The 26,413-nt window shown below is 38.6% G+C and overlaps 1 protein-coding gene across 1 annotated transcript in view; it reads left to right on the top strand.

Annotated features, from left to right (window-relative positions):
- LOC146333254 (solute carrier organic anion transporter family member 3A1-like) overlaps positions 1-26,413 on the top strand; it is a 37,101-nt gene that overhangs the window by 598 nt on the left and 10,090 nt on the right. The window contains exon 2 of the mRNA XM_084721579.1: positions 8,496-8,955. Within this exon, the coding sequence (XP_084577705.1) occupies positions 8,496-8,955 (460 nt within the window). The remainder of the gene's footprint in view (positions 1-8,495; positions 8,956-26,413) is intronic.

The raw sequence follows: 26,413 nt of genomic DNA, 5'->3' as shown, positions 1-26,413 counted from the left end.
GACGGTCTGCTGGAGAGCAGGTTACGAAACGCTCTGGTCAGGAGCTCCATACATCTACCCTGGCTGCCTGCCGGCTCTGTTACAGTCTGCAGCCGTCTGCCTCAGTGATGCGGGAGGCCTTTGACACTGGAGGATATAGGAGGCCTAGGACATGACGTGATCACCACAACACAAGCGACAATAGATCATATTGTCCTCTCAGAAAAGCTTCCTGTCATTCTATATTAATATTATCTGACAGTTTGATCAATGCAATGTGATATTTTATGCACTAATATTGCTGTCAAGAGATAAACTCCAATCAGTAAGATGGACCGAAAAGAGACAAAATCAGAAACAGATTTTCTTAAAAAGAAAAAATAATAATAATTTGAGAGCCCTACATTGCTGGATTTTTAGGGCTGATGCTGATATCAGGAGTACAAAAATTCCAATACTGATATATTGACCAATATTCTGTATACAAAATAATATATACAATGTAAATAAACTTTTCTTTTGGTAATGATTCCTCAAATTGACAAAGATATATTATGATAAAGTTTGTTGTCCAAAATGACAAACTGACACTGAAACTTTAAACTTACTCCTGGATTTCTAATAATTATTAACTGTAAATACAACAACACAAATAGAACAAAATTAATCATTTTAGTTTTGTTGTACAACCCTGTGTTGTACAATAATAATAAATGGCCTTGATTCCTTGATTGATATTTAATCTTGAATTAAGAAAAAGGATCAAATATACCAAAAATGTTGCTTGTAAAGCTAAAAAAATAAATAAAAACAATTTTCATCGTGCTCTGTAAAGAAATACATTTTCATATTGGTGTGTATCAGAAAACATACAGTGTATGCCAATACTGATATAGACCAATGTAGCTGTGATTGGCAAATATCTGGCCGATAATATAATGACAGGAGGCCAGTTAATAAACAAACATTAATAATAACTTTAATCATAAAATAAAATGAATAAACATTAAAAGCCCCATAACTTATCTTTATTTAAAATTCTTTCAAATTAAATGACTTAAATGACCAGATTTGGTGGCGTCTTGTGGTCACTCCTGTAGACAGACAGGTGTGCAGGAGAAGACCATGTGTCAACAATACAAAACAAAAAGACCCCCACACCGGCTTTATATTTAAGATTTAGTCATAACGTTTCGGTACAACAACTTTCATCATAGTATCAGAAATATTTGATTTCCAGTGGGAATAAGTTCCATAATCAAGACAAGTCACCAACACCACAGGTGTATGTTAATGAAACATTATGTAAGATACTTAAATTAAGAAGAGGCACTAGACAAGGTTGCCCATTATATCACTCCTTATTTGCGCCAGCAACCAAACCCTTGGCACAAAAACGTAGACAGACAGAAAATGATTGGGATAACTAGATAAAGAAAAATATCAATTCAGTTTATTTGCTGATGATTAGATGTTATATTTGACATCTTAACATCTTAAACTAATATTAAAACATATCTTCCAAAGACGACAGAGATCATAGAGGATTTCTCTAAAATATCAGAAACACAAGATTTCATGCACTATCAGTGATGCAGAGGTGAAATTGTAAAATCTTCCTTCAAAAACCTCTGTGTTAAATGTGATGAATGAAGTCTGAAGTGCAGTTGGAGTACTGGTGCCTGTTAATGTTGTGGCCAAAGCCAACCACAGCAGTTGTTAATGCATTTCTGTGGTGGTGATGTCAACCTACATGAGTCAGTTGGCCGAAGCACTTACTGTAAATCCGTATGAATATAAAAGATGCCACTTTAATGAGGATTATTATTTGCCTAATTAAAGCCAATTCCCCTGATAGATGTCAGCACAGTCTTGATACTATAAATAATTGCACATGCAGGTTCAGGCTTTATTTTATTCTTCATGAGGAACAGAACACTTAGATGACAAAGTACCCTCTCTTTTTGATATATTACAGTAAAGTTAGAGAGACACTCCTTCAATCATTCATATCAACACAGTGGAGGAAGACATTTTTAAATGAGGCAAGGTTTAAGGTCAACCATTTGATCAGACCTTTTTATTATTGAAGCTTTTACTTACTGGTTTAGATGAGAAAAACAACCATAAGCCTAAACTGTATGGAAATAAACTCTGTAACAACATGGGTTGACCTTCAGGATCCATTAGGCCTGGCCAATAAAACACTAGCAATATGTATCAGCAATAGACACTTCATCAATAGCAATAAGAAAATGATTCAATAAAATATGCAGTAGTTTCACTTAAAAACATTAAATGTGAACTGCCATTAAAGTACATAACGAATACACCCTGGCTCATACGCAGCCTCTAACATCCTTGGTAATGGAACGTGCCACCATTGACATGCAAACAGCCAATTACTGAACAGCTATGTTGTTCAGTCGCACCATCCACATGTGGCACAACAACAGAAACAGCGTGAGAGAAAATGAGTGGAGACGGTGAAGAAAATGGGTAACACAGTTTGCATAAGACTGTTATTACACTGTCATAACCACGTTATGACACCTGAACCTGAAGTCTTTATGAAGGTTTATGACTGTTGCTATTAAGTGTCATTTGTTCAACTGTGTCATTTTTAATGCAAGTTGGCATTGTTTCAGTTGACTTTAAGTTATGACAACCTGACATTAACCAAAACAACATAACCTGTCAATGTCCTGACAACTTGACATTATCAGACTTAAAGAAACTGTTTAGCTTCATGTTATAAAATGACATTATACTATGATATTGACACTGGCTGTCAAAAGACCATTATAAGTGTGTCATGAGTAATTTCCTGGACTTCAACTTAAGTGGTACCATTTGGACCTGTCATAAAGAGGTCATTAAATGTCATAAGGACAATTTGATGATAGAGTATAGTACCCCGGTGATTTGGCTTACAGAATAACCTGATGGACAGACAGCAGTTTGCTAGTTTACTTGCTGTTTAAAAAAAACCAAGCTAACCGCTGTGTGGTCTGCGGTTATCTGTAGCTGGTGTCAGTTAATTAGCTCAGTTACCGCCTCATGTTCATGCCAGGTGTCATGACATGTAATGACAGCCTTAGCACACCCCTTTAAATAAAGTGTTAGTGTAAATTGTTCAGAAAAAATTGTGTTATTTTTAAGTCTCTTAAGTCTATTACCTGTGTGCCTTGGTGAATAAAATATTTAAATTCAAATGAAACATTATATCCTTCCAACTTTCTCGGATATATCTCCCAGCCCGAAGATCCAGTCATACTGTGTTCAGGCACATTTTCCAGTAGAAATGCTAAAAGGATGCTGTGTTTAGAACAAGATGCAAGAACTTGCCACTTGTGTAGTGCAGACTGCAGCTTGGCAGAAACACCACTGAGCTGGTTTTAATGTGTTTTGCACCAGTCACAAATTTCAAGTGCATTAGTGTTTACCTTGAAGACTGCAGTGGAGCTTCCTCCTTTAAAACAGCATCCTGAACCGAAAGTGCACCTTTAGCAAATCCTGCTGCAGACAAAAGCACTGAAGAAGCACTGCCTATCCTCTCCTGGATAAAATATTGTTTGTCATCATCATCTTTTATGCTCTGTCTGTTTTTAATTCTGCCAACTTGTTCGGCTCGCAGTGTGCATTTATTCTCCTCTTTTTGCTTTTTTTTTTTTTCAAAATAAATGACAGTGAAACTTTGGGAGAGGACAAAGCTATAATGACTAAAGATCATCACTGTCAGCACAGCAGCACCTGCATAACAGCTTTCCGTGACTTAGTCTGAATTCATCAAGCTGAAATGGGCAGGTTTTCTCTGCTCTCTAAAGCTCAACAACAATTGGCATTGTCTGTAAACATTAGACCAGATTGGACTGAAATGTCTAAATGTGGAATATAAAAGTTGTAAAGCTGTTCGCCATGGGCATCCAGTATGGGGCTGTACATAAATCCTCCAGGGCCACAAAAGGAAATCTTAACCCTGTGACCTCTGAACTGTGACCTCAAAGCATGTAATGTCAGGGAACCATGAAGCTTTTGTAAGTGAACAGTGGACACGTGAGCTGGATGTTCAGTTATTGTAAAATAATTGTAACTCTTTAATTGTCAGGCTGTCGGCGTCTTGTGTCTTAGTCCCACCCTGTGTACTGTACAGTGACAGAACTAGGTAAGTGTTCCACAGTTGAAATAATAGACCCGTGACAGCCATCTTCCTAATTTAGAAGTGAATTACAGATTGTTTTTCCTTTTTTGGAAAGTGAGGGGGCAGGAGGGGTGGGTGTGACAGTTGTCTAGCTGTTTGGACTGCTGTCCAGACACCTCTGGTGGCGTTTCACCAAGGACAGGCCCAGTTTAGCATTACTAGACTGAGAGCATGAGACGGTTATTCTCCTTAAAGTCTGTATAAAGAAAATGTGAAAAGACTGAGAACTGCATAGTCTTGAGTTTTGTAGTTAGACTTAAACTGTTGTTCATCGTTTCTGTGATCAGAATTTTTTGGGCGCACCTGAAATATGGCTTGGTGATGGTACCGTAACACTGTATAGACCCCACAAACGACACCACCTCCCCCGGTCAGTGACAACTGTACCTTCAGCGTCTCTCTCAGTCCAAATCAGCCCAGCAGTTCCCTTCAGCTCACTTCAGTTCCAACAACCCAACACAGAAGGAAATAAAAATACCATCCTCTCACCATCCTCTGGCTCTGATGGCTCAAACATGTCTGGACATGTCCAAAAAAGCTGCTAGGTGGAGCATCCATGTTTCAGGTCACTTTCAGGTCACAGTAGTGTTAGACACTGATACAGCAGAGTGGACATCACCCCGGCGTTTCAGAGCAGAGAAAGCTGCTCATGATTTTGAGATCTAATTTTACACACTGTCATGTATAGTTTAGATTATAGCAATTATCATTTTTTTTAACAATTCAAATTTGTCTGGTTGGTGAATAACATTTTTCTGCTATGGTGCATATATGTAATCACATCTTGCTAAGCTGGATGGGTCGTCAGTTTTTCATGACCGGCTCAAATACCATGACAAACAAACAGGCGACACAAGAAGTTAAAGCAATGAACCAATTTATTTATTTATTTGAAACTATCTCAAACAATTAAGAATGTCAAAATGTTATGACAGTCAGTAAGTCAGTAGTGTTGATGTGGGTCCATGCAGAATAGCATGGCGAGTGAAGTGTTGTGTGATGAAAGGGAAAACAAAGGCAAGTTTGGGGTGTGTGAGGAGAGTTTCCATTTTCTCTGCCCCACATGGAACGAGTCAGATGTGCTCTTATGGTACTGCGAACACCGAGCCCAGATGTTCCCGATACCTGACAACCAAACTGACCACACTTGCTGGGCACTTGCAACATAAAACACAGAAACACAAACGGCCAGTCCAGCTGCCAAAAGGCACAGGATTAAACATGAAATTTGTGGTGCTTTTTCACCTAGAAGCAGTTCTCTTATATCAGAATACACACTGAAGGGTAACATTAAGATAAGACTTTCAACTGCCCTTTCAAACTATCACTTTCAAGTAATGTTTTAAGCACAGATGCCAAATATTGCTGGGGTCCAACATTACTTGTTAGGATTTGAAGCTTTTCTTTGCTTTATGTGGGGCTGTTCCTGACGAGATTCTAAGAATTCTTACAATTATGACATTTTCTAAGAATTTCCCCTTAAAGAGTAGATCCTACAAAAGACAGAAATTATTCACAAAGCCCTTAAGAGAGCTCCCAAGGTGAAAAAGTTTTAAGAGTAAGGAGGAGGACTTTTATTGGGTATGTGAGTTTCTTAAGTAGAGGAGAAAATGACAGAAAGACAAGGGGGAGAGATATTCTCCAAGTGTTTTACAAAAGAAAATAAAACCAGACAAGGCAGATAATTCTCCCACCTGACACAATAATATGATATAACCCCAGAAATGAAAGTTATCTCAACACTGAGATATTTGGAAAAAAATTATTTCCACTTAATATTGCACATTACACATTGCAGGCTCACAAAAGGATATCAAGTACTTAAATTACTATCAGCAAGTGCAAAGGCTACTGCACAAGTAGGGAAGTAGGTCTGTGTTTTCAACCATTTTGTTGACTACTTTAAAGTATAGCCATTACAATCTATTCAAGAGACGTTCTTTATATAAAATAGTACTTAGAATTATATCATATTTTAGTAGGGATTGGCATTCTATGTCTATTTTAAGTAAGAGTGCATTTTTCCCCCTTTCTTCTCTTTTTTGGATCCTCACATTTTTTTGACAGAATGAGTCATACCTAGCAATGGGGTCAACCACACCTCCTCACTGAGATAAAAGTTTCTGTCCCTTCCTCGCTCAGATTTGCTCTGAGAATTTTCTTAAATCACTCATAAACTACAACTCCTTGCTAGAATTTTTTAGGCTAAGTTAACAGCTCTCTCAGGATGTTTATGAATATGGCCCCTGGACTGTTGGTGGGGAAAAAAGGAATATGAAAGTCGTCATCTTCAGGAAACTGTGACAGGCACTTTTCACAAACAAACAACAGAACAGAACCAACAGTCAACTAGTTTGGAGATTAATCAATAATGAAAATAATCCCTAGTTGCGTTCCTACCTACGCCTAAGACAACAAGAAATTGTTATTTTGCAGTGGAATTTGCTGTGATAAACAGGATGAGCAATATAGAAAAAAGATCAATGGCTACACAAGATCTGTCTGATTTCATTGCATAGTCATGGTTACGCTTCTCTTGTTATCTGGAATTGTTTGAAGAAGTCTTGGGGCTTATACTGCACCTTGCTCTGAATGAATGTTTAATAAAAGAAAAATAACTCCTGACCAACCTTTTATTGTCAGTCCTGCAGATGATTCAGCATCCATTTGATGCAAGGAGCCACTTCACCAGTGACACACACCCAGAACACAGCTGGCACAATATGTTTGTGTCCGTTTGATAATTAGAACAGCTGCACGAGGTGTCTCTGCCTAAAGCCACACACATGCACATACCCCCCTTCTCCCAGGTTGGCATCAGGCTAGCCTCGGGCTTGTTATGGGTGGAGGAAGAGGATCGTGGGGATGAAGATGGTGGATAAAGCTCACCCTGCAAAGCAGCACAGCTACTGCATGTTACCAACAGGAAGTTGTTGTTGGTTTGGGCAGCAGATGGCTTGATTCCAGCTTTCTTAAATGTGAATATTTTCTTTCTGTTCTGTTTTTTTTTTCTTCGGGTTGGTGATAAAACAAGACATTTGACATGTCACCTTGGGCTTTGGGAAACACTGATCGACAGTTTTCACCAATTTCTGACATTTTATAGGCAAACAACTATTAATTAAGAAAATAATCGACCGATTGATCAAATATGAAAATAAGCATTAGTTGCAGCCCTAGTGTAAACTATATGCTATAAATTGACCTTTGGCAGCTCTACTATTTCTAGTTATCTTTGCTGTGTCTGGCAAGTTTTCAATTCTCACACTGCACAGCACAGTATACAGTGATAATGGTTGCAGATTTATCATTAAAACTGGCAGTAGTTTTTGAAACATTTGGTCTTTAAATTTTTTCTCTACAACCGTGGATTTCGTCAGCTAAAATGATGACTCTAGCCAGCAGATTTTTAAAAGTGTAGCTAGCCAATGTACACTAATGCCTAAATTCCTTGATACTAACATGCTATTTAGTATCAGTGAGATTGTTTATTATGTCCAAAACCTCAGTATGAAACCAACAGTATTCAAGGGTCATAATGTTTCCAGGGAAAAATTACAGTATGTGACCACTTGACACTTTATTACTTCAGTAGTAAGCTAGTTAGCCAGACAAGTTACGCTAGCATCTTATATAGCTTATATAGGAAATAAAGACAAATTTTAATCCATTCCTCACATTGTGTCAAAGACTGCAGACTGCTCCATACTCATGAGTATCGCTCTTGGAGCCCCAACATGTATTGAAATGCAAAGCTTTAAAGCTGGGCAATATACTGATATTAAATTATTAAATTGTGATGTGAGACTAGATACCGTCTTAGACTTTGGATATCATTGTATTATGATATGGCCTAAGTGTTGGCTTTTCGAGTTTTAAAAGCTGAATTACAGTAAAGTGATAATTTGCTTTTAAGCACATTATATCCATATCACTGATTATTTCTCAGAAACTCTCATTGTGTCAATATTGTGTGAAAGCACCAACAGTCATCCCTGCAATATTGCTGCAACATCAATATTGATGTATTTGGTCGAAAATATCTTGATACTTGAATTTGTCCATATTTTTCAGCCCTTTAAAATTTGATGGTGCCTAGTTACAGCTGCTAATCTGATTGGACAGATTGGATGATTGGACAACTGCCGTTGAGAGGAGGGGCTTACTGAAGGGTTAATTGCTGAATAGCTTATAAAATAAAGAGTGTAAAGCTGCATTAAAAAGTTAGTGGTTGCTTTGATGTCATTAACAGTCCTAAATGGCTGATAGTTGTAAAACACACTTTATAACACTCATTCTCTCTCTCTATCTGCAGGTAAGTGTTCTGACCACTCTGGAGAGACGCTTCAACCTCCAGAGTGCCGATGTGGGCGTCATTGCGAGCAGCTTCGAAATTGGCAACCTGGCCCTCATCCTGTTTGTCAGCTACTTTGGCGCCAAGGCCCACAGACCCCGCCTGATTGGCTGTGGCGGGATCGTCATGGCGTTGGGGGCACTGCTGTCGGCCCTGCCTGAGTTCCTGACTCACCAGTATGAGTATGAGGCTGGGGACTCGTGGCACGCCGAGGACGGCAGGGACGTCTGCTCCAACATCTCCAGATCAGAGAACCGAGACTCTGGGTTTAAATGTGGCAACAGGGCCAACACCAACATGATGTACCTTCTGCTGATCGGAGCCCAGGTTCTGCTGGGCATCGGAGCCACGCCTGTCCAGCCTCTGGGAGTGTCCTACATTGATGACCATGTCCACAGGAAGGACTCCTCACTGTATATAGGTGAGTAGCATAGTGTCATCGTTATGGTAGTTATTGTTTAGAAGTGCTCAGCACATTTGCAAACTCATTTTAAACAGAGAATCCTCAACCTGAACAGAGCAAACTGAAGTGTCAATGAATCTAAAGCTTTTTGCTTTGTAGCTTTCATCACTGCTGATTTAGAGCACTGTTGTCAGCTCAACAATATGTTCCTCCCCAGTTAAAAGCTCAGCTCAATCTCCACAGCATCCATAGAAACAATTATGATGTCATAAATATGTTGCAGACAGGAGTTTTCTGAGCTTTTAACCTTTTCCTTTACAATACATAGGAAATAAACATTGGAATTAGCAGCTGATCTCAATGAGCTGCGGTATTGCAGTAATGCAGTTATCATCACAGCCATACTGAAAATGAGTACTTTCGTTCAATATATTTTTGTGTAAATAAAAAGCAGTACTACACCCAGCAAAATGAGACCTTACTTACATTTGGATTGAAGCATTTTTGATGTTACGCCAGGGCTGCCTTGACTGTTGTTTGCCTTTGTCTGTTATGTTACTGATATGTAAAATTAGAGGTGCTGGTAGCAGATTTTTTTTAACATTAGAGAGAGCTGTTTCCCCATGTTTACAGGCTTTATGCTAAGTAATGCTAATCGCTTGCTTGCTGTGGCTTCATATTTAGCACATGGTCACAAAGAGCGGTGCCAATCTTCCCTTTTAACTGTCAGCAAGGAAGTGAATGATCATATTCCTCATAATGTCAAACTGTTTCCTTAATGATGTGCAGACCAAAAGAAGGAGCCTTCATTGTTGAACTTAACAACAGCTGATTATTCAGGCTCTTCCATTTGGCTGGCTTGCATTCCAGTTAGCTGGAAGTAATAAGAAACAAAGGCTAATGACATCATAAAATCTGAACAGTCACAATATCTATGAAGGTAAATGGGATTATTATGTTTGCATAATTGAAACATGACTGTGACATTAATCATTCACATGTGCACTAAATGATCAACACACCTTAAAAGGCCCATTAGCTAGAATTGTAAAATTACAATACTATATTAAACAAAATCTTAGTACTGATAAAATCTTCACTGAATCATAATTAGTCATGATTAGTTAGACAAAGTGTTAATACCAGGTGCACATGTAGCAAAGGAAGTAAAAGAGAGTGCAGTGGTTGGGAGCTAAGGCAGGTTTTAAGCTTTAGTTCATGTGCAATGTACAGATACAAATGTGGTCACAATCAAATCACAATAAATGGAAAGATACTCCAGAGTATTCCACAGACCATAACAGATATCATTACATTTAACAGCGTAGGCATGCAACTTTATGTCATAATATTTACCTGGAATAATCCTTCATTCCAGCAAGCATCTCTGCTTCTGATGTGCTCCTTAATCAGATACTGAATCCCTCCAGCCCCAGAGGTGTTGCAGGATCAACCCCTCACCATCCGCTAGTGGCAGACAGAGTGCAGGGGCAGAAGGGTCGTTTAGTTGAATGATGACTGATCCTTTATCTGACTGAGGTTTGTTGGAGTTAGAATCCATGGCCCTGACCATGACTCTGAAATATCAGCAGCCTAACTGTCCTGTGTACTGATAAATCCATGATGCTGTCCGTGGTGCTGAAGCAGCAGATGGACTTAAAACCTTTCCTCTGAGTACTGCCTTTCTGTGAGTTTTGTCATGGATCTGTAATATTCTCTAAACTATATATGAACCTAAAGTGTATCATGAGTTGGTTCATTAGTCACAGGTGAACGGAACAAACTGGGTCCATCCCTCTGGTTGATAATTCACCTACTGGTTACCATATTATATCTGTATTCTCTAAACTAACTGCTAATATATTTGTTTTTATGTTACCTCACATCACTAGTCAGAGTGTCCAGTAATGTGACATGAATCTGCTGACTTTCTGTAAATGGGTTTTGAGTTTCTGTTGTTTGCATTGCCTTCCGTAACATTTTCAGCTGCAGTGCCGACCACTGCTCAGGCCAACTGCTCAGTTTTTCTTCAGTTCAAATGTAAAACACATAGATGATTGATATAGCAAAATCCTTTAAAATGACTTTAAGTGAGCCTTATTGGAAGAAGGAAGAATAACTGAAATGATGCAGAGGAAATGCAAGTGGCCATTTTGGTTAGTAGTGTTGGTAGACTGGAACCTAATAATAGGAATCTACACTTTCTGTTTAGCCCGTCCTCTTCTCTCCTCTAGCCCACTTTGAGATCTATTGTGTGTCATGCACTATGTCACTGTTTGTGTGTGTGTCCTTTTGCCTTTGTCATGTTTAGTAAATCTGACTCACAGACTGAGGTTTGGTGACACTGTAGCCTTGTTTGTTAGTAATTTTGTGCCATGCTGCTAGAATAAACATACATTTTTCTGTCTTGGTGTTCACATGAACCTCTCACATTACAAGTTATGTGCAGTATTAACATTTTTACTGCTCTGCCTAATTAAGACAGAAGGAAAATAGATGTATATCTTTCATTTTTTAAAAAAAGTTTTGATACTCCACCATTACTTTATGTAATTTTGGGAGATGAAACAGATTTCTGTGATACTGTGCTGTACAGTATTGACTTAGTTTTGTCTGACACGGATAATGCATTTGGATTGGATGCATGAAGCCATCAATACTTGTGCTTAATGATATGATACACTAATGTGTTGCTGCGTATTTAGTAGTTTATTTGGGCCATGAGCATTACACAACAATAAATAAGATTCTAAATCTAGCAAAGCAGGAATGGTTATGATGAGGAGAAAGATAAACAACATAACATCATCTGCATATAGTGAGAGCTCATGTTCTACATGTCCAATTGTTATTCCATTGATTTCCCCAGATGTCCAAGCAGCTGTTGCGAATGGTTGAGTTGCTCAAATAAATAACAGCGAGGATAAGGGGCATCCCTGACAGCACCCTCTTGTGATGGCAGTTGATTTTGATATATTCATGTTTGTTAGTAGTTTGGCCATATGAGTTAAATATAGTAACTGAGCCCATTTTAGGAATGAATTCCCACATCAAAATTAGTCCAAGATATTAATAAGATAAGGCCACTCCACTGTATCAAAAGCCTTTTTGGCATCTGAGGAAAGGAGGACATTATCAGAGATGTCCTCCAAACTTTGACTAATGTTAAAAACCTTCCTAACATTATGGAATCCTTGGCATCACAAGACACACCAAAGCACTACCCTGGGTAGTGACTCTTGCAACTGTTTTGCTGTGATTTTGCACAGGTTTTTAAGGTCAGAATTTCATAGACTTTTTCATCTCATGTATGGCTGGTGCTTAAAAATAATATCTTGATATTTTTAGGTTATTTTAGGATATACATCATATATCTTGATATACACATTTTCTCTAAAATAACATATTATAAATTCTCAGATGGTGCAAACATATGATGATCTTATAGAATATGATGTGTTGCTGTAAGTAAAACTACCCAACAGAATATAAGGTGGTAATATTAATCCAAAAACATCATATATAATAGTAAAGCGCTGACAGGGATAATTTTATTCACTATGAGTAAAGTGACATTTTCTTTTGACAGTTTCAGTTAAGTTTGCTACAATACTTACATACTTGTAAAGTAAAGTTTAGAAAGCAGAACTTTTTTTTCATAGTGGAGTATTTTCAATGTGAGGTATTAGTACTTTTGCTTCAGTAATGGACTTGAATTGCACGCCCACTGCAGCTGTGTTACTGGCCGAGCTTTGCCATTTAAGGAAGGGGGGCTTGTGGGTAACCTGTGTGACAGAAGTCTAAAGGGATTTGTTGTGTTTGTGTTGTCTGCTGCAGTACAGGGAGACGCCGTGGTAAGTTTGTAAGTAGTGTGCATTTAAGGTTAGAGCAGCAGAAGATTATTGACCGATAATTTAAGATCCCATGTTTCCTGTGTTGTCGTGGTTGACAGGGAAATTGCAGGTCTGATCCTGCCCTCTCTCACGTAAGTGCCCCTGAGCAAAGCACTCTGTCCCCAACTTTAGCAAATGCTCAGCGACCAGCAGCAGATGACTGCAGTTATACTTACAGCAGAAACCAAGAGGTCGACATAACACACATTACAGCCTGTCTGCCAAAGTTGCCAAGGCAACAGTGCAGAGACAGACACTGAGGCTACAGTATGTGCCATTCCTGTTCTCCTCACCACTCAGCGACCTGCAAGTAGCGCAACTCCATTTGGGGAGACAGAAAGAATGAGACAGAGGACAGGAGAAAAGAAGACAGAATCTCTCATTATTATTTGAATAAGGAATATAAATGTGTTTTTTTTTTTTTTGTTATGTTTCAATAACAGAATTTAAGTCAATTATTGAATCTGATAATGTGAGAACTTTTTTCAAAAAGTGCTGGTTCTCCTGTGACTGCAAGTAACAATTGTATTTGGTTAACTACAGAATGGCTGCAAATAACAGTTTTTTCTGGATTGATCAAATAATTTGTCCTCCTCTCACAATCTTGTCAGGTTACAAATATATTTTGTCTTTCTTGTAAAGATTCTTATTATTATTATTTAATCTCTTGATTCATTTATTAGTTAGGTTGTTAAAATGTCAGAAAATGTGAAAAATGTTGATCAGTGTTTCGCAAAGTCCAAGCAGACGTCCTCAAATGTCTTGTTTTGTCCACAACCCAGTAATATTCAGTTTATTGTCAGAGAAGAGTAACAATATAACTATAAATACTCACATTTAAGAGGATACAAGAAGAGAACTTGAACATTTTTTCTTTAAAAAATGGCACAAAACAATTAGTCAGTTATTAAAATATTTGACAATTTAATAGTTGATTAATAATCAATTAATTGATTAATCAAACTAACTGTTGTAGCCCTAAACCACAGTATATTTGAATTTTTTCAAAATAATATTTGGATTGCAGATTAATGCTGGATACTGTCATCCTTGATAATAAAAGCAATCTTATTTTTCCATTTTCTTTTGAGAACAACATTATAGTAGGTGGAAAAATTATACAGGCATAAAAGAACATAATTATTATATAATTATTATTATGTCCTATTATAATATTTGGCAGAGTTTGCACATATGAATGGGTGAGATAGATATAAACTAAGACTCATGTAAGAAAGCAAGAGCATAAAACAGGAGGGAAAAACAAGATAAGAAAAGAGCATAAAACAAATTTAAAAAAAAAACATATACAGGTACCATTGTTATTTAATTATTAATGATGTTGATCAGTCCTAACACACCTTTGCCTTCCCTCAGTCCCCTTAAATGTTTGTTTGCTAAAATTGTACTGAGAGTATGAAAACACACTGGCCGCTTCATATTTTTGCAAACGCAGGAACAATGTCAATAACAATGACAAAAACAGTAATACAATATGGACTGAATTACTGTAGGTGTCATTGTTATTGACCCTGAAATTCCATACACATGCAGCTCTTCTTATTGCAGTTCACAGTAGATTACAAATTTTATAGACATTCAATTATTGTATGATAATGGAAACCAGTAAAAATCACCATCACATTAAACCTTAAGGAGCTGATGCAGCAATAAGTCAAAGCACAACTGAAATTGTTATTCTGCAAGAGTTTTTGTGCTTTCCTTAAGCTCCTCGTTGTGTGGATTCATCAGTTTGCCCTCATGGGAGCAATGAAGGCACATAAATATGACAAAATAAAAATAGAGTGTTGTTGGCTATCATGTGGCTAGTTAGTTCTTCCTCCTCACAGGATTCTCTGCTAGTCCTCGGCTGGTTGCGTTGCGTTTCAGTGCAGACCTCTCGCAGGGTGAGAGGGCCTGCGGTTTGTTCTGTGCATGCTTTGATCTGTACAGTCTCTGCCAGCAGCACTCAGAGTGGAGGAGACAAGGGAGGGAGGGAGGGATGGACGGAGAGGAAGGAGGGCAAACAAGGCTAGCACAACACCCAACAACCCACCCTACCCCCCGCCTGGCTAAAGGCCAACCCATACCACATGCTTGATGTTACATATTACACTTGATATTTCTTCAGTTTACAGGAATTATCTGCTCTCTACTAAATATGATTCACTAAACATTGCCTCATTATAATGTGATAAATAAAAAATAGCAATATATAAAATGAAACAATGGAACAATGAATAATATAACCAGAAATAATTTTCAGTGTTGATTGTGTGTTAGAAAAAAATCAAACACTGAAAAAATAACCAGTAGAGTTTTTAAGAAAAATTGAACAATTTAACCAGAGCATAATAATATATACAATATATGGTGTGTGGCAGGTGTATGGATTATCGGTTATGTGTGTGTGTCTGCGTAAAGTCAGTGACTCAGGAACTGAATGTCCTGAGAGAAGAGACTCCTCTTCATCCTCTCTGTCTTGGCCTTCAGGCAGCTGTAACACCTTCCTGACTTCAGCAGGTTTCTTAAAAGGAAAAAGTAATAATAAGAAAAACAGTTCTGAATACATTACATCCATGCTTTCTTTGCAGAGTTGCATCTTTGTTTAAGATTCGTCCAGTATTCCAAAAGCTCACAGTTTAGATGCATTTGATGTTCACTTGTAAATGAATTGCATGTTTTCTTTTTTCTTTTTTTTTTCTTTTTCTTGCTACAGCATGTAGGCCGGTTTGGAAATTGCACATCCTGTTCTTGTTTGAAAAAACAAAATTCAGACTTATTGAAATTATATTAAAGCATGACTAAGACACTATGGCCTTGCTAGCAGCTCTGCAATCTGGGAACCAATCAGCCATCATCTGATGACAATTCAGCCTCTTGAGGCGACAGCCAGTGTTTCGGGGCTTCTGGTGCAGCAACTGGATATCTGGGACAGGAGCCCCTTTTTCCATGTGCTGATCATTGTTTGCAGTCTGATTGGAACCTCAAGATGCGAGTATGGAATAAATCTCTTTGCATAGGAAAAAAAAAACATATTTTTTTCTAAACACATGATTTCTGTGTTCAGGAGTTTTTGGGTGGAAAAATTAAATATGGCCCCACAAATCAACACACAACTATTCATATGCAGGTGTTTATTGAGATTAGCGGCTCTGTTAGCCTGTACTAAATGCAAAAATTTTCCAAGTTCATATGCTTACAATGATAATGCTAACATGCTGATGTTTAGCAAGAATAATGTTCAGACTACCCTGTTCGCCACTGTAGTGTAATGTGTTAGCATGCTAATACTTGCCAGTTACCACCAAACACAAAGACCGCCAGAGGTTGCTGGGATTGTAATTTGTTTTATAGATATTTATTCATATCACCACCAAGTAGGCTACTGGACAAATTCAATTTTTTACCTCATTATGGCAGTAGATGAAAAGTGAACGGATCATCATTTAAAATTCATCATGTTTCACTCAAAACCACAAATGTCATGGTGGTTTATGATAAAGTCAAGGAATCATTAGAACAGATGCTGGTAGGACCCAGGTGCCAGGCTCCAACAATGCTATTTGTACCTGGGGTTGATTAACAAATGTAGCTATTTACACCCAGGTGTTCATAGCTTATTAAGGGAGAGACAAGCACTCAAGTGTCTATAACCAAGGATGCTGTTTAAACCCAGGGTTTGAATAGCCAATGTGATTATTTGCAGCTGCATGACAGTGGCAAACCACAATTTGTTCCTAAGCCTAACCAAGCTGTGACTGAAAACAATAAGTCTAAAAATTTAAATTATAAATTATAAATTGTATAAACTACAGGGACCAGGTGTAAATAGCAAAATTGCTGCTGTGTGACCATTTTCACCCAGGTGCAAAAAGACATTCAAAAAAAGTTGGTAGGATTAATCATCTTGGGATCATGAATGTCTGTGGACCTATAACATGTTTCATTGCAGTCAGTCAAATCATGATTGACCGAAATTGACTAAATATGAACATTTTGTTAAGTGCTCTGGCATGACTTTTGACAGCAAAAACCAACGACGAACTGTGATTTCAGTTGGACTTTAAGAGTCAGAAGTGCCTGTGAGCATGAATCTGATTGTGTTTGTCTGTTTCTGTTAGCCCTGTGATGGACTGGATCTGACAGTCCAGTCAGTCGACCAAGGACGTCTCTTAAGTGCAACCTTAAATAAGTTCCTCCATTTGTTGCTCTTTGCTCATTCCTCAGCTGTCAGTGAGTTTGTAAATCTGCATACTTTGCATTTTGGACTGAAGTCTTCTGTCCTGGCTCAGTGCACGGCGGCCTTTGCCGGTCCATAAGGAACCGTTTCTTTCATAACCTCCCCCAATCTCCTTCCACTGACACTTACAGATACTCTATTATTCTTCCACCACCCCCTCTCTCTGTTCTCTGTTTTTTGACAGTCCAGCCATATTAATTGCCATGGTTACCTCCTACAATGTGGCTGTTGGGTTTTTTGTTGTGTGTAACTTCATGGAGCTCGGTCTCTATACAGTACATATGTATTATAGTATTTGCCCTGCTTCCTCTGACCAGTCTGTAGGCAGTGGTGTTGTTTGACGTGTGAAGAAACATTACATTGTAAGAAACCCTTTGAATAATGCAGCATGACAGAGAAGCAGTTAGGAGCTGTTTAGCAAACATCTAACCATATGATTAAATATTAAAGCAGCAGCTCTCACGCTCACTAACAAACCACATGATTGACGGAGAGGCCGCTCTGTTGTGGCCGTATCTTCACCCCACATGGATCATTATTACCTGACTGAGAGATTTAGGACGCTGGGAACAAACCAGGAAACACTTCCCTGTTGGTATGGCGCAGATCCCCCAGCATGTACCTGCTCTGTATCTGTTCTGTGCCAGCACAGTCTGTTCTTCCTCAAATGTTCGAAGTGTCCTGTACTTCTTTGTGTGTTTTTCCTAATCAGTGTGAGCAGCAGATCCGGCAGCAGGCTGGTAAAAAGAAACAGAGTTAACTGCCCATCAGTTCGTTCTGCCTTCTGGCAGTTTAGAGGAAAACAAAAATAGATTAAAAAATTGTTGTAATGCAGCAGTGATACACTGCAGCGCCAGCAATAAAGAGTGGGATCTGTGTGATGGAAAGTGTCCAGAGTCTACAGCCAGTGCTCTGAGTTAGGCTCTAAATGCTAAAGTCAGCATGCTAACACGAGAACACACAGCACCTAAAATGTTCACAGCAGGGGTCACACTAACCAAATAAGTTCTATCATTGACGGACTGTTTTATCAACATTGACAGACCATCCGTCATTTTGACAGATTAAAACACTAATCATGATCTACTGTAAGGTTAAATAATCCACACCCATACTGTCAGTGTACATCACACAGGAAACTAAATCTAAGTCAATCAAATCAAAAAATTACCCCTCGGAGCATTTGTGCATCATCGCTCACCTGGATGCCGTCAGAGTGTTGAAGAGCTACAGACTGGAGCCATTACAGCGCATCTGTTATCAGTAAGGGTCAGGACTGTGTAATCAGATTACAAAAAACAAGTAACTATAATTATCCCACATTACATTTGAAAAAAAAAGAATATAGTTAAATTGTCAAGGATTACTTAATTATCACACAACTGCTCCACTTTGCAGCAGCCCAGGTGGTAGAAAAAAGAACCCTTTGCAAAATGCGTTTTATTTCCACTGAAAATGTTTTGAGAGGTTAAAGAGAAAAAAAGAAACTCATATTTTCCTGACTGCATTTTTTAGTAAAAAGTGCAGTATTTCCATTTTTTAGAAATTTCCAATTTTAAAGTAATCCAAAATTATTCAATTGAATTTTTTTTTGTAGTCAAATGGATTCTGTTGCTGAGTATAGTCAGAAATTGACTGTAGTATAATATATGTCATTTTGACTGAGTTGTTTTTGAAAATGAAATTGGCTCTGTCTCATTATCATTAAAACATTGAAATTATTAAAATTACAGGTAATAATAGATTATAATAGAATTTTTCTGACCCCTGCCCATCAAAATAAAGTCTAACACAACCTCTGGTTTACACTGATCACCATCTTATTTTAGCATTAGTATGCCAACATTTGAATCATTAGGTCAAATTAAAAGCTTGATGTAATGATGACACCACATGAAAGTCAGAGGATATGAATGTTAATTCTGTGCAGAACATAAAAGCTTAATTTCATGGTCCATCCAGTGCTGGTTATCAACATATTTCACTCATAATCAAAAATGTCCAACCTCATGGAAGAGCTGCAGGAAAGGTCAGAAGATCACCAAACTCGTTAGCATTCATCCTCTGGGCACTGTGGACATGTACCAAATTACATGGCTGTCCAACCAATAGTTGATGATGAACATGGTGGACCGACCAATCAACACACCATCCTTAAAGGCGAGTTGCTCCTGTGGCTTATAAAAACTACAGCACCTGTGGTTCATGCACATGATGTATGTATGTGTGTGTGTGTATGTGCATAAAGTATATATCCATCCACATTAAAGTCACAGTATGTAAGAATGTGTTAAATATGTTAAGTTTTGAGCTGTGGACTATATGATCAGCTGTCATATCCCTGACAGGAGGAGAAAATGGCGTCCCGCAGAAAGACCAACCAGCTCCTGTTTACTACAGTATAATGTCCGAGCCGGACTGTAATTGGATATATTGATTGCTGTCTACTGCTTGACTGATACCCCAGGCGAAGGCAGCTCACCCCGGTATCTATTGTATCGTTCACAGAGCCTCCAACAGAAAAGCAGCTATTCAATTACACTATTCATGCTCTGTGCCTTTTTACAATAATGTAGTTCCAAATCCTAATAGGGTACAGAATGTGCTGCTGTGTAAATGTTTGTGTCTTGCTAATGGAAGATGTAAATCTTGTTTTGCTACATGGTCAGGTCTTTGTGAGCACCACAGCAACACTATAGACTCAGTAGGCTACTCAAGTGCCTCCAGTTTTCTGTGCATTCTCATTTGTCTGCTGCAAATTTCACTTTTCTAACAAATGCTCCATAAAGCCACTACAAGGAACTTTGATATTTTGTTGATTGTAGAGGCCCCCGTGGAAAGAGGTGGTAGTGTTTCCTCCTTAATTACCACATAGCACATGATCTGGTTAATGCACTACTCACAGTAATGATTAAGTATAACTATATAGAAAGAGGGAATCCTCTTGCACATGGTCTCGTCTGATGATGTAGGTCATATCAGTCTCTCCAGGATTTTGCAGGGTTTTTTTTGGGATTGTTGCAGCTTAAAATGCCTGATTTCACAGCCGGCTTTCTTAAAAATTGTGATGCCTGTTATAATGTTTCTGTTGTGTTTGTGTTTTTTGCAATGAAATCGCTGAAGCAAGTAAAAATTGCAAAAAAAAAAAAGTGAGTTTTCTAAGCAACCTTGCCAAAAATGCACAAAAACACAAAATGACAAAATATAAGAAATGCACAGAGCACCAATAAGTGTTAATAACTATGACAAACATTGTTTTTCCTTCAGTACAAATGACAAAATAAAAAAATAATAAAACATTTAGTCTATGATTGGTGGAACTTGTGGAAGTAATTATGATTGGTCAAATTTGCAGAAGATATGTGGCGATTGGACAAAATTGCAGAATTCATGTGGACTGGTTGAGACGTTGTGAACTGATGCAGTCGCAACAGTGCATCTTCCTGGAGGGACTGTCATATAGAGGGATCAGTGTAACATTGAGGCTGTTTTGTAACCAGTTTAAAGCTCCTTGTAGTAACATTCATTTTTTGCCGCTGTACTCAAGTCAGTTTTATTGGTATAGCACCAAATCACAACAGAGGTTATCTCAGGGCACTCACACCTGCTGCTTCGCGCACACAAATCAAGTGCTCCCCCCTCCCTCTCGTGTCTCTCCTCCTCATTTTCTCAAAGCAGACAGTGAGAAAACTGACGTCACACCTCATCACACCTTGAAACTTTCGTAACACGCAAGTGTGGAATGATTTTGGGTTTATAAGAAAGATGAGAAACATGGCTTCAGATCATTTATGCAAAACATGTCAGACAGCAGTGTACAGAGCGACGAGTCTCCCGCCCCACAGAGACTTCGTGTCACTGGGAGAGCAGGTAACACAGCGTGGCTGTTCCTCAACACCTCACCCATCATCAAAACCGCAGCACTCTTCATATGAAACAAAGTAGCATATCATGTTACTGCAAAAGTGCATTTTAAACATTTTATTTTTCACAGATTCTCATATATGCTACAGTATCTCATTCACAAATGAGATTAGTATTCCCTTTATTCAGTAAAATGTCTTGCAACTAGTAGCACTTACAAATACAGCATTAATAGAACTGAAATGCAAAGGTTAACATGTTGCATTGTATCATTTTGCACTGTAAAAAGGTTGAATCATATCTTACAGAATTGTTAGCTGTTCAATAATTTCTGAGATGCATTGTATCGTTGAACATGTTTGTTTGTTTTGCATATGTTAGCTCAGAGTATTGCTGTGCCGAAGTGCAGCCTCTTTGACAAACTAGCATACGACCTGCTGTTCAGCACATCCCACTGAGGCCTTCCCATGTGAAGGCACAAAAGGACCTCAGACAAGGCCGGACAACATTAGGGAGGCTGAAGGTCTGCAGCGGAGTGCTCAATGGCAGCAACAATACAGTGTATTGCAGTGCAGGAGTGTAAAGTACAGTGGTGCACAATATAGTGCTGTAAAGTAAAAGAGCAGTTGGAGCCTGCGGGGTCCAGCTCTGCAGCCGCTGGGTCAGCTTCCCTCGTCTCTCCTGTCTCATATCTGAGCCTCTATTCATGGCTGTAATGCGTGTAATGAAGCGCTGTGAGAGTCCACTGCAGCAAAATGTTTGTACTCCACTGGAGTTATTACTCTTCCAGCGTAGGACAGCAAAGGAAGGTATGGACGCTGACTCAGCACGCGCTGTCTGTTCGGACCAGCCCAGGTTGTTTTATACGTGCGCCTTTTAGAAGCACCTTTGCCAAGATACAAAGTGCCAGTGATTGAACCGTGCCATAATGTGAGTCTGAGTGAGAAATTATTCATGTGCTGGCAGTGTGAGCGGGTCGAGGAGCCCCGGCTCATGCAGGATGACCTTGGCTCTGCTGCATTCATTACAGCTGGGCAACGGACACAAAAGAGGGAGCTGGCTTTACCATCATGCCCAGTCTGATTTTCATCACTTGCATTTTTATTAGACCAGATGTAATAATATTAGCAGTCAAAATGACCAAGTCGCTTTTGTTTATATTGTTATATAGTAACAAACCTGATCATATATATTGTTAAACTCACTGAGCTGTACAGTCTCACAGTAAGGACGAGCTGTAAAATCCTCTACAAACTCAAGTGAAGGGTCTTCACCTGTCATTTCCAAATGACTGCTGGGTCAAACAAGCTGCCACAGTTTTACATGGACATCTAAGTAATCTGTAAAGCTCCAAGCTCTGCCCATGAATCAGAAATTTAAGTGTGAAAGTAATCAGGAGTATGTATTGAGAAAGTAAACTCGTCTTCTGTTAGTTTGTCCAGCAGGGCTGTATTACTGCACCTGGACCTTTATCCCTAGCTGCTCTTGTGCGTGTGTTCAGTCGCAGCTCTCAGACACTGCGGGGTAAAAGTTAGTGTCACGAAGGATAGAACAGCAGTCTGCTTTTTGCATAGAAACAATGGAAATCCATTAGAGTTCTTTCCGAAAATATTTTAGCGTGCGCAGCTTCTCCAGGGAAAAGCATGTCCTGCTAAAACAGCCCGCAGAGGGTGTTTGAGATGGGTGTCACATTTAATTCTCCCATGTCAACCAACAGTCTCCTCTGCCCTTTTAAACCTTTCACACTTACCTTTTGTTATAGAGTTTTCTTGTGTTATATTGGCTCTGATGATTTGAGATAAAAAAAAAAAAATGTGCTGGACAAATAAACATACAGGTTTATAAAACTTGTCGAAATCTATTCAATTAGCAGTTTGTGTCTCAGGACAAATATGTGTGGCATTTTCTGCACCCTGTTTGAAATCACAAATTGAGAATTTGGTTCCAAAATATTACCATTGTTCGGGAAAACATTTAGAACTGACTGAAAGCGCTATGTTTGAACAGATAAAAGTATTTTTAAAGGATAAATAGAGTCAAATCCTTGAATACGTTGTAACAACTAGATGAGACAGTTTTTTAATGATTAATACAATGTAATTGCTTTTATTTTGTCCAAATGGCACACTTGTTTAAAAAATATTCAGGTGTTTCATCTTTGCCTTCCTGCTCAGGTGTTGCTGTTTTTCTACTCAAGTGTGCTTCCTGGAGTGTTTTTAGCCAAACTGTGTCAGAACTACTAACCCAGCTGGAAATTGTACGTTCCCAGGGATGTTGCCTTCTAATGTTCCCTGCACGTTTCCGGACGGTCATGATGTGAAGTTCTTTAAAGGATAGGGTGACGTTATTTGGCAGACTTTCTGGGAACATTCTGGACGTTCTGGGAGTATTTAAGGAACCCTCCCAGCTAGAAAGTGTAGGTTGCCAGAACAATCTGAGATCATCCTCTTTTGTGTAATGGATGCCACATTATAATGTTACCACAATGTTACCTGATGATCATGATGTGGAGTTCTTTCAAGGGAAGGGGGTGTTATTTGGTGGACTTTCAGGGGACATTCAAGATGTTGTGGGAACAATTAGGAGACCATTATTATAGGACGTTCCCTCTAGGTCTGCACACTACATTCCCATGTTCCCCGAACGCTTTCAGAACCTTTACAGTACATTCTAGGAATTTTTGCAAACCCCTCAAGGGACCTAAAATTTGTATCTTGGAAAACCATCACAACATGGTTACAAGTTAAAGGTACTGTAAATGATTCTGAAGAAAGATGTTTGATTGTTCAGTCAGTATTTGACAACCTGAGAATGAGACCCAACAACCAACTGTCTTTCTCCAGAGTTGCTTACAACACCTTTAAGTTATCCTTCTTTGATCCATAGGAATCTTCATTCTCTACTAAATGTTTGTGATAAAATTAAGAAAATGGACCAGCATAGATGCAGACCAATCAAAACTTTAACCAATCCTTTGAAAACTGACCACACAGCCATTGATTTTTATAACAGTGTATGTATTTAAATATTTGTATTCATCATAATTCCTGCATTGTTGCAGTGGCTGCTGTTTCCAAAATTTGTAAAATTCCAATTCAGTATCTTTAACTTCGACAGTACAATACATGGCACACTTGTCATGGATAGATCATAAGATTGTGATATTTATTGCAACTTAGGTGATGTCTGCTACTCAAAACTGCTACAATATGTAACACTTCTGCATTAAAATGGCTTCTGTTTTATCATCCTATGTGCATTGCATCAGTTGTATTAAAAAACAATTTAACTATAATGCTTACATGTATCTTCATTTTAAAAGTAAATAAATAAGGTTTTGTTGAGTTGTATGCCTACATTATCCCAAATGTTACCAACAATGCTCAAACGCAGAGAAATCCATCATTTTTTAAAGGTCACAGTGCTCTTCCTGCTAGCTGTTGCTAGTCGCTTTAATTTCCAGGACAACGTGGGAACATCAGATACATTAGAGAGCACAGAATGAAGTTGGCAAACATGACGTAACGTAATGCTAATGAATGATCATGATTTCTGCCTCTGTCACATCAGATAGATCTGTGATGATTCTTGTTTAACAATGAAGAAAGTAACTTTTATGATCCCACAGTACTTCAAATGTCATCAAACTACACTTTTTGTTATTGTCTTAATGTGAAAAAGACCCCCAGCAGAATTTACATATTGTGCGTTTAAATTTCTGTTGACTCCAATCTAAAATGAAAATGACACAAATAATTATAATTCTACGTTAATTTAAATGTACAAATATTTCTTTCAGCAGAAAACACTTTGAGGCGACTTGCTTTCAGATATGTGTGTCAAGAAAATATTCAAATACCGTGTATAGTTTTTACTACACAATAATAAAAGCATTCTTTTACTGCTGAGAGCCTTCAGTTGGGTCTCCAAGGAAATGTCCTCAGATGTACCAACTGTTGAGTCCAAACAACAGACTGGCATCAGTTCTGAATGCTTCTCCTGATGGGTGTCCAGCAGCTGTTGCTGCAGGATTATGAGCTCTTTGTCTTTTCTCACGGCACAACAAAGCTTACCGGTAATTCTCCGTCATCATGCTTACTGCTGCTATTGTCATCAGCTGTTTCACTTTGAAGGCCCCTCCAGGGTCTTATAGTACCTCACTCCAGTCTATACGGGACACAGTAAAGCCGGCTGTGCCCACAGGGAAGTTTAGAGACTATGGAGCTTTGGTGTGTTGTAGATAAGATTGGCTGTGACCCAGCATTTTCCGCTGGTTTACTGCTGTGTGTGTGTGTGTGTGTGTGTGTGTGTGTGTGTGTGTGTGTGTGTGTTGCCATCCTCCCTGCATCACATACATTATGGATTAGTTGTGTTGTCCTGTGTTTGTCTGTGATTTGATCCTAGTGGAAGGCAGAGTTGGAGTTGGGGGGTTGTTCATTGGTAGGCTGTTGAGTCGGCCCGGCTGTAACCCCAGACCCCCTCTGTCACCTGACTGCAGCCCCGCCGGCATCAGTGACTCTGCTGAAATGAACATAATGCATCTAGCTGACAGAGAAAGTCAGACAGACAGAGAGAAAAACAGGGTGACTATTGGTCAAAGTCTGCCACAGTCTGATGTCATAGTCTCACAATGCATCTTAGTTCAGCCTAGATTAATGGGAATGACATGTAAAGTATATTATTTATTGTTCGAATTAATTATTATTTATTTTTGATCTACTCAGTAATTGTAAGAACTATCTTTTCACATGGCTCTGTATTGTTTGCATCACTGTCCATTCTTATTCTGTTGGAAGCAGGGGTGTGTCCAGACTTTTTGGACTGGGGTGGCCCAGGTGGGGTGCAGGGGTGGAAGTATGTGCTTGTGGATGCAAGTGCATAGCATTAATTTACTACTTCTCAAATCTACTTTTATTTCTAACATCTAATCCTTTCTTACATTTCTGTGTTTATTTTTTTCAGTATAAAGTACATAAATAAATAGTCTACCAATCACAACACGACATAATGGCACAATCCAAGAATAATATAAAGCTTACTTTGTTCTTTAAGTCTTCAATCAGATTTCAGGGGCAGTCAGTGCAGCCTCTAGAAACACCCCAGTTAGAAGACATTTGTCCAGCACTCTGCACTGTACAGCAACAGTATGTCTTCAGTTTTTAATTATATCATGCCTGCTCTAAAACAACAATAACAGTGAGTCACACTCTTACCTCACACTTGCCAAGGTTTGCAATCATGATCTTTTTTAGATTTTGTGCTACTCCATTCCAAATTGTACACACTGTACATCTTCAGCTGCATAACTAGCTGTTTCTAGTGATGCAGTTGGTCGGCCCACCTCTTTGTTCCAGACTGCAGTTTCTCAACAAATATTGAATGAATTGCCATGGAATTTTGTACAGACTAAGATTATTATAGTTAACTAAAACACAAAAAACTAGGTTTGAAATTTTTATTTAATTTGAATACAAAT

The sequence above is a fragment of the Lutjanus erythropterus genome, chromosome 1 (assembly GCF_056507025.1).
Source record: "Lutjanus erythropterus isolate fLutEry1 chromosome 1, fLutEry1.hap2, whole genome shotgun sequence".
NCBI classification, from domain to species: Eukaryota; Metazoa; Chordata; class Actinopteri; order Lutjaniformes; family Lutjanidae; genus Lutjanus; species Lutjanus erythropterus.
Note: the sequence above shows the minus strand (reverse complement) of the source record. Positions and strands in the feature narration are given on the sequence as shown.